Source organism: Centruroides sculpturatus, unplaced genomic scaffold, assembly GCF_000671375.1.
Source record: "Centruroides sculpturatus isolate CEXI.00-Female unplaced genomic scaffold, Cexi_2.0 scaffold1418, whole genome shotgun sequence".
NCBI lineage: Eukaryota > Metazoa > Arthropoda > Arachnida > Scorpiones > Buthidae > Centruroides > Centruroides sculpturatus.
The window spans coordinates 6,537-16,234 of record NW_019385712.1 but is presented as its reverse complement, the minus strand read 5'-3'; the positions used below and the strand labels follow the sequence as shown (position 1 = coordinate 16,234).

The 9,698-nt window shown below is 35.2% G+C and overlaps 1 protein-coding gene and 1 pseudogene across 1 annotated transcript; one reads left to right on the top strand and one right to left on the bottom strand.

The window, feature by feature from the left end:
- Positions 1-679: 679 nt before the first annotated feature.
- Positions 680-1,402, bottom strand: LOC111641441. The gene is made up of 2 exons (XM_023387612.1): positions 1,160-1,402; positions 680-1,114 (listed from the first exon to the last, which is right to left on the bottom strand). Exons 1-2 carry the CDS (start codon positions 1,400-1,402, stop codon positions 680-682), a joined length of 678 nt encoding a protein of 225 aa, XP_023243380.1.
- Positions 1,403-5,393: 3,991 nt separating this feature from the next.
- Positions 5,394-7,045, top strand: LOC111641440 (annotated as a pseudogene).
- The last annotated feature ends 2,653 nt before the right edge of the window (positions 7,046-9,698 follow it).

Sequence of the window (9,698 nt, the reverse complement as noted above, 5' to 3'; positions counted from 1 at the left end):
TCGACGATTGATGTCGAGACTGCCCCACATAGGATTGTGGCCATTAAAATCACCTAGTAAAAGAAATGGTGTTGGCAGCTGTTCAACCAAAGCATCCAGTTCATTCTCATTGACTCTGTTATCTAATGGCAAGTATATAGAACAAACTGTGACAGTTACGCCAATTAAAATTTTGACTGCCACAGCTTGCAGCTCTGTTGTTATTTGTACCGGCAAAAATGGGATGTGATTTGAAACTACAATAGCCACACCTCTACTGGCACGGTTGTGGCTATCATCATCCTTGCGGTAGAGATTGAATCCTTTTAAAGTAATTCTTTCTCCAGGTTTCAGATGGGTTTCCTGGAGTGCCACACAGAGAGATGAAGTAGAGGATGTCAAGTGTTTAATGTCAGAGAAGTTGTTGCGAAAACCACGACAGTTCCATTGGATTATTTTGTAATCCATTATGTGTTTGAGGTAGCATTCTTTGTGAAGGTATCCCTCTTTAGTTTTATGGCTAATTTGCCTTTTGGAGGTAAAGTTGGTGGTGTCAGCTCCTTATTAGTCTTCTCGTCAGAGAAGTAAGAAAACTCACTCATAGACTGAGCCTCTGATCTCTTAGATTTGGAGATGGCTGCTTTTAATTTTTGTTTGTTGAGTGGGTTCTTAGCAGCCTTCTTAGAACCCACATTTCTTGTTATGTTGTTATGACTCCTGTTTTAGGTAGGGGTGTTTTGGTTTTCTTGCTCTCCTTTTCTGCTGTTTGGGTAGATGGTATAAGCAAACATTTTTCGTGGCGAGTTAGAGATTCATTTGGTGAAACAGAAATGTATGTCTGAACTCCACATGTATTTGTGGATTTCAGAACAGCAGCAAATGTCTTCTGTTTCACTGGTGCATTTAAAGTTACCATGCGTCGTGCCTCTGAGTAAGGTAGATTGTTGACTGTTTTCACGCACTGAATCTCTTTCTCTCTCTGCCATGCAGGGCATTTTCGGTAGTAGGAAGGATGTGAATCTTTGCAGTTTACACAGCATGGGGTACAGGTACACTCGGTACTCTCGTGACCTTCATCCCCACACTGTGTACATACATTCTTGCCACGGCAAGATGCCTGAGAATGTCCAAACCGCTGGCATTTAAAGCAGCGCAGTGGGTTTGGAATGTATGGTCAAACTGGGCAACGCAGATATCCTGCTGTAATAACAGATGGTAATGTCGGCTTGTTAAATGTCAGAATTAGGTGTTTAGTAGGTATCACCCTGCCGTCTCGACGAATAGAGATGCGTTGGACATTGGTGACACCTTGATCTGAAAGGCCCGACAGTATATCTGATTCGTCTTCTGACATCAAGTCTACCTCAGATATCACACCACGTGATGACTTGAGACTTCCGTGTGGTGTGACAAGAACTCCCATTTCTCCAAGACTTTTTGTTGCCAAAAGCCTTGCTGATTGTTGAGGTGACACTGTCTCTAAGTAAATCCCCAGACCTCAACTTTTGTATTTTTTTCAGATGCCCGATGGTGGATTCAAATAGCTTTTGAATCAAAAAAGAAGAGCATTTGGACAGTGGTTTATCTCCTGTAGCGTGTATTATCAAGTATGCAGGCTCGCTGGAAAGTTTTCCGCCATTTGATATTTGTTGTTCTGTACTATGTTGGAGTTTTAGATTTTAAGAATCCATATTGTTTAAAAAAGTTCAGCTCCTAGTGACCCCACCCACCATGGGGCCCAACAAGGGGATGCCATCACATGAGAGATTCCCATAGACCGTCACACCAGGGTTTCCCAGGAGCTATACCCTCACAATGCAATCAAGAAGAGCACATCTTGTCTGACGTGTCCGCCCAATCTGCATCGATCAGTTGACTCCAAGCCGAGGTCAAGAATGACTCAACGACCAGCCAATTGACTCAAACGGAGCCTGATTTGAGCCTCCCGTTTATCCGAAGCAAAGGCCAAAGCAGTGTGTTGGGGATGTTATGTTGCCCCTCAACTACCAGGATCCCCCTTTCCGGCATACGGGATACCATGCACGGCAAACACGTGGGTGGGCATTCAGATCCCAGGGATGGTAAAGATAAGTTACTAAACCATCTCTGGGAGGTCCCCTCACCACAAACAGGAACCCACATCAAGGGGCACATAATCAGACAATGATGATCAGAACCCTTGTTGTATATCACATATAGTAGTATTGCTTTCAGGATGCAAACTACTGAGAGTAGTGCAAACTCTGTAAATATTATTCGATAAGGCACAATACTTACCTATAGCACGTAGCCTTATCCTTAATTACAATTTCACGGTAATTCCATTAGTACAGTACATCCAAGGCACTGCGATTAGGACAATGAGTGCCAAGGATGATTGACGCATAGGAAAACAAAGCACTTCCATCAGGACAACACTGCCAAAAGATGGCTCACAGACACCAGTTAATAATGATCAAAACATAACTGGACAAAGATTGGTACTAGTGATTTTCTCATTTCCAAATCACACTCCCTGTGAGTTGGAAATGTTATTCTCTAAAGATATAAAGTATATAGTTGGCAAATGCACAAGGTGAATCAATTTGAAGAACACAAATTTTCACAGAAAATATGGAAGATGTCCAGAAACACAATCATTCAATTAAAATATTATCGTTCAGACACATCGTAGACAAGTTGATGAGATTGCGCATGTAGTTTTAGCATTATATTATATGATGTGTTATTTTAGAGATACTTTTAGCAAGTCTGGTGAAGGCATAAACTTCAAGAGATGTCCATTTGTCTGATAATTGGCAGGGCCAGTTAATTCCTAGTACAATTCAATAATATACAGTTCAGTTCTGTTATTTTATTAAAGCACATATGTGTGCATAACCAGCACCGCTAGGCATAGCTGGAGATAGGGTACATAGATACAAGTTACAGGAGAGCAATATATGTATATAATTATACACTTACAAAATAAAATAAAAGATAACATGGTAGCAGAGTATAACATTAATACGTAGGACCTACAATAATGTACAGTAAATACATGCATATTGTGTTGATAACGCTGTAAGAGAATATACAACGAAAGACAAGCACAGATTAAATATACAATACATAATACGAGGTAGATATTTTACAAAACAAATTACAGGTGATCAATATGTGTATATAATTAAGAACACATGCAGAATAAAGTAAAGATGAAAGTAGTAGCAGAGTAGAAGGATAAAACAGTAAGTTTTAAAATATATACGCGCATATAATTAAGTTAACATAATATGTGGATAAACATTGGGAAAACAAAGAAAAGGTTAGATGTAGAGTACATTATAAAAGGAATTATACAGTATTTAAATGTTGATATACAGCAGCGGAGACGATGCAGACAGCTAGTTGAGAGTTGATGTGCCAGTGGGTACATTAGTCTTGATGTTATACTGGTCGATTAGGGTTATAAATTGGTTGTAAGTGTCCTTGTTGTTGATCAAGTCGTTAAGGAACTCATGATTATTTTGTGGCCAATGGCCAGGCCGACTGCTGATGAGTAATTGTAGTTGTGTCCTCTCAAAGTCCAGCATTGCACAGTGAAGAATGTAGTGGAGGCTGCCGTCCTGAGTGTTGCATGTTGTGCAAAGGCCACTGTTGCGTGGATCCACAAATCGGCTGATGTAGGAGTGAAAGCGGCCGTGGTTAGTCAGAAACTGGGTGAGCTTGAAGTTAGGGGTGATCCATTTATAGTTGAAGATTGCAGAGATGTCCGGGAAGAACTGGTAAGTGATGTTTTGGTTGTTGTCCCAATTATTTTGCCAGGTGATGAGTAGATCGTTCCAAAGGAGCTTTTTGATAGCGGTCAGGCTGAGCTTACACATCGCAAAGGCATACCGTACCACCCCTAATGCCAGCCTTCAAGTAATATGTAAAAAGCCTCCGATTGACAAAGTCATCAAGCTATTCAGTGACACATGGAACATCAAGTGAAGCAACGACATCGTCACCAGTACAGGTATAATTCAGGCTGACATGCTCGAGCGTCCTATTAACTTTTGTAAATCACCTTACCCAANTGTATATTATATGCTCTCCATTGTATATGTAATGTTGCTCAAATATCAACAATTAATTGTTACTTCATATATGCTTAATCATTCTACAACTGTATTTGCCTATTCTACGGCTATACTGTCACATTTTGTTCCTTTGTAAATTCCATGTATCATAAGTACTATTGCATTGTATTCACTAATTGCCCATTGCTTACTGTATCCACTTCAAAGTTCATATATTGCCCACGTTTACATAGTTATGTGAAATTGTTTATTTGCAATCTATTTTCTGTAACTCATGTCCAGCTATGCCTAGCGGTGCTGGACATGCATTTTTATGCATTAATAAAATAATTGAATTAATTGTATTGCAGAGGCAGTAGCCTATAAGGAAAGATCGTCTCCGTATCGTTGTAAACTTTGACAAACTGCAGATGGTGAAAAACGACAGAATGAGGACAAAAGTAAAGGATATACTTTGTGAAAAATGTCGTATTCATATTTTATTGTATATTAAGTGTATCCGAATACTGTTGTAACTCTGAGAATTTTATTAACTCTTCCTGTCTCTGTAGTTAGTGGTGAAAGAAGTTTTTCCAAATAAAAATTAATAAAACAATACTTAAGAAGTTCAAACGCCAAACAAAACTTAAAAATCTATCATTTATTTCTATTAAATCTACATTAGCTCCCACTCTAAACTACATATCCCTAATTAACAAATTTGCTACAGTTAAAGTTAAAAGAGTAAAACTGTAGCAGTGTTGCTGCGTCTACCGAATTTTCGGTAGATTATAAATTTTGGCAGCAAATCTACCGAAAAGTTGACGATAATTCAAGAAAGAAATTTTTATTTTCAATGTATCTAAAAATTCTCAATAAAACATTTCTTTGTACTTTCGTTTCTTATACAGTATATTGTAAAAGACTTTTTTCCAATACAAAGTTATTTATGCTGATCTGTTTTGCGCCTTCTGTTATGTAATAGCATAATCACTGGTTACATTATAATAGAAATCACCAAGAATGTACTCTTTTAATTATTTACCCTGTGAATAATTAAAAAATATTAGAAATCCAAAAATAAGTGACCAAAAGTACAATAGTGGTGGTGAAGATACAATACTATCGGTCAAGGCTCTAGTACTGGTGTTACTAAAAAAAAAAAAAATATGAACAATTTTACAAACCTGAGTGGGAAACCCTACCAGAGTTCAAAGGGTGGTTAACCCAAAGTAAAAAAAGCGACAATTTGCACTTTGCAAGCCTTGTGGAAAAGACAATCATTTCAAGTGGAAAAGACGCTTTACTTAAACATAGTGTCAGGAAATTTCATATAAAAAAGTGGAGACAATCTCAAGTAAACAAGTCTCAATGATGAAAACTTTTGCTATATCCGGATCAAGGCAAAAACAACTAAAGGCATCAATTAAAGAAGGTACGTTGACAGTTAAAAAATAAAACTAATTGATACATTACTGTTGTTATATTTAGTATTATTAATGTTACTTGTTATTCAGGAAAAATACGCCTTTCGGCATTCATAGCAGAGCACGACCTACATTTCTTAGTCATGGAGCATCTGCCTAAATTAATTATGAACATTTGAACCGACTCGAAAATTACTCAGGGATCAGCATGCAGCAGAACCAAAACAGCCGTTGTGAAGTACGTTATTGGTAACGAGGGTTTTCTTCAGGTTTGTGAAGATTTACAAAATAAGAAATTTTCCCTTATCGTGGATGAATCAACGGATTGGAGCGCAATAAAACACTTATGCTTAGTTGTAACGTATTTAAAAGATGACGTTATTCAAGATAGTTTTTTTGGTCTTGTTAAATTAAGGGCTTCTGATGCAACTATCTTGTATAAATACATTGCTGAAATGTTTAACCACAGTAATATTCCCTACAAAAACAATTTGATAGTATTTGCATCCAATAGAGCTAATGTTATGATGGGAAATCACCATTCTTTGATGACAGTATTAAAAAATGATATACATAACTTATATATTATAAAATGTATATGCCATTCGTTTCACTTGTGCGCATCAAATGCGTGTCACAAATTACTTAGGTACGTCGAAGATCTCTGTTGCAATATTTACAATTATTTTAATTCTAGCCCAAAAAGAGTTTGTGAATTCAGCAATTTTGCAATATAAAGACCCACAAAATTCTACATCTATCACAAACCAGATGGCTTTCAGTTCATGGTGTGGTAATTCGAATCTTAGAACAGTAAGCTGCTCTAAAACTATATTTTACTGATGCTGTCAACAGTAATGATGTTCTTGCTGCAAATAATATACTGCAGAAATTGAATGAGCCAGTTGCAAAATTTTTTCTAGAATTTTTGGATTATGTGTTGCCTCTATTCAATATTTTAAATAGAGAAATGCAAACTGAATTCCCAAAATTGCATGTTTTGTATGATAATGTTTGCCTTGTTTTAAAAACAATTTATGATTGCTTCCTTCAAAGAAATTATTTAGCTTTAGAAAACATATATTTTGGAGTAAAAGTCATCGCTTCAATGACGCAACTGAACCTTACAGATAAACAGATTAAATTTTTTCGACTACGTTGTTTGGATTTTTACATTGAAAGTTGCCCCCAAATTACTGCTAGATTTCCTCTTAAAAACAACTCTATAAAAAATTTCGTTTTTTGAACCCAACCGTTGTCAAAAGTGAGACTATACATACAATTACAGATGTTGCCTTGTTATTTCCTAATCTCATAACTGATCGCGAGCTTCAAAGTTTAGATTCCGAATGGAGACTATTAAGAAATAATCAAGAAATGCAGTCATTTAGCAATGATGAGCAAGTTTTCTGGCAAAATATTAAAACTACTACTCTACGTGATAAAACACTTGCTTTTCCAGTGTTGTCTCGTTTTGTTGAGAATATCTTGTGTCTGCCTCATTTTTCAGCTAATGTGAAAAAAATATTTTTGTCAATGAATCTGTTAAAAACAAAAGAAAGAAATAGACTCAGCTCTGAAATAATGCTTTTTAATTTTAATTTAAAATAAATTTAGCTTACTTCTTACTAAACAATTAATTGAAAATAATTACTGTTACGATTTTCCTGTGAAAGATATTTTAATTTCAAAAATAACTAACATTGTTAAAAAACATACAAATGGAAAATACTGAATAATAATAATTATTACTATTAATATCCGAAAAATAAAAGGTAATTTTTTATTAGAATAATAAGACAAAATGTACCTACTTAATTAGTAAATTATTGTTTTTTTACGTAAGTGTTCTGTGTTAGTTTTTTGTTTTTTATTGTTTTATAGTTTATAATAAAATAAATGACGAAAAAATGTTATTGTTTATGTGCAACCCTCTTACTGCCACAAAAAGTCGATCTACCAAAAACTNACCTACTTAATTAGTAAATTATTGTTTTTTTACGTAAGTGTTCTGTGTTAGTTTTTTGTTTTTTATTGTTTTATAGTTTATAATAAAATAAATGACGAAAAAATGTTATTGTTTATGTGCAACCCTCTTACTGCCACAAAAAGTCGATCTACCAAAAACTACCAAAAATTACCCAAGAAATCTACCGATGGCAAGCAAATCGGCGTGGTAACATTGAACTGTAGTAGATTGCTGGTAGTTGATAGTTGATATCAATATTTTATAGTAGTTTATATTTTCAAAATAAAAATAGTATTCGTACATTTTCTGCAGTTTTATTTTTTAAATTGCAATCGAAGGTTATTTTTAAAAAAATATATTTAAGGGGCAGCATTTCGAAGACTTGCATCATACTGAGAAAATCTACCGCACAGACTTGATAATCGACTATACTTCGCAATTTTGCATGTGATTCTTTACATATTTTCTCATATTATATAACAGCAAAAAAAAAGGTTCACTTTCCCAAATAATTTATAACTTCACAGTTCTAAAATAATGTTTACTCACCTAAATACTGTCTACAAACAATAAATTAGCTAGTTAGAGCTAAAAAAACAATAGAAACAAGCAATTTTATAGGAATTGTTTACATAGGGAAAGGGAGAGCAAGATGGAAACTACTTACCCACCCCAAACTGCACGATGATGCACCCGAATCTTCATGCACACAGAGACACCCGGATATCTTGTATTTACAAACAGCGACTCAGACCGGTTGGCGCCACCAAGTGACATGTACAAGTATTTCTTATTTCGCAGCAGATTATTACACAATCACTGGTCTTTTGCAGTGTTATTATTTATACCTACAAGGTAAGTATTACTATTTTGTTTTTATACAAAGTACCTATTAGGGATAGATTGCATGAATTGATATTTAAAGAGGAAAAAAATTCAAGGATTTTTGAAGCATTGATATTATTATTGGCAATGGGCATATGAGCAATATGGAATATTGCATTTTGGGGCAAGATGGAATAGTTTCCATGTTGCCCACACGCAATTATTTTGATTTCTGTTTACAATTTATCTAACTAACTGAGGATGTAATTGTTTTTAGATGATGAACAAGTATATAAAAAAGAGCAACAGAGGATCTTGGACTGAAGAAATGATGTAGATGGTGATGGATGAAGATTTTGTGTAATATGTGGAGAACCATATGTGAAACCACACACAGAGGACTGTGTACAGTGTCCAGTGGGTTGGGCACATGAACTATGTACAGACACAAAAGATGGATGTTTTTGATTGTCAATTGTCAAATGTAAAGATATCCTATGTATTCCATCTTGCCTTCAGGATGAGGGCAAAATGGAATTTTTGATGTTTTTACTTCATGATTCCTAACAGATTTTTATACTTAATATTAATTAGTTTTAATTACACAATTTTTAAACCATCTAAGATCTCTGTCGAAACTGATTAAAATAAAAGCTTTATATTTTGTTTTATTTTTTTTTACATCATAAAGTTAAACCTTCCATTCTGCCACCTCCCCCTATTTCAAAGATTATAACCTGAGTGGGATGGCACTTAGCAGAAATTTGAGCTCCACTGTTTTCACAGGAAACAGATTCATTGATCTAATATCAACATAGACAAAAGCAACCAACTAGGGTGTAAAAAAAGTTGACTATCAATTTCATCAGCCAATAATCTGCCTCCTCACCTCTAATTACTTGTGAAATTCGAAATTTATAAACGCCTTTAATCCTTTAAATTTTTAATAAATTTAAATAAAAATTCCTTTAACCAAAGGAACTTGACCCTACAGAAATGAAATATAAAGTACAGGAGAAAATTTTAACTCTTTCTATTTAACTGTAAACATTCTCACGATCAAACTGTGTGTAGTTTATAAGTATCGGCGAATTTCGTCATATTGTCGTCATTTTAAAACCAACTTTAACCCCACACCTGCTAAAACAATTGGTCACCTGACAAATTTTCCCACCAAAAAGGTATAAAAGCCATCCTCCTTCCCATCTCGAGGGAGTCGCTGATCAGGGAGTCGCCCATCCAACGACCAAGACGAACATTCACTTCCCTCTGGCCTACCATACAACATTAATCAGAAGACCTTGTATCCCAACTCGCACCACCTTTCAGAATTTACAGCCATCCGATATCATCGAAAGAGGTATGAATGCTCTGTTGTAAACTCTCTCTCTCATATGCAAATGAGACGTACTGTGTTAGAAATATTTGTTTTATTATTTGACTTTAATAAACTGT

Excerpts from the sequence above, each read along its gene's own strand:
- LOC111641441 (XM_023387612.1), bottom strand. The coding sequence starts at position 1,402 with ATGGGAGTTCTTGTCACACCACACGGAAGTCTCAAGTCATCACGTGGT. Across the intron at positions 1,115-1,159 it reads CAGGATATCTGCGTTGCCCA|CGGTTTGGACATTCTCAGGC; the intron begins GTTTGACCATAC and ends TTTAAATGCCAG.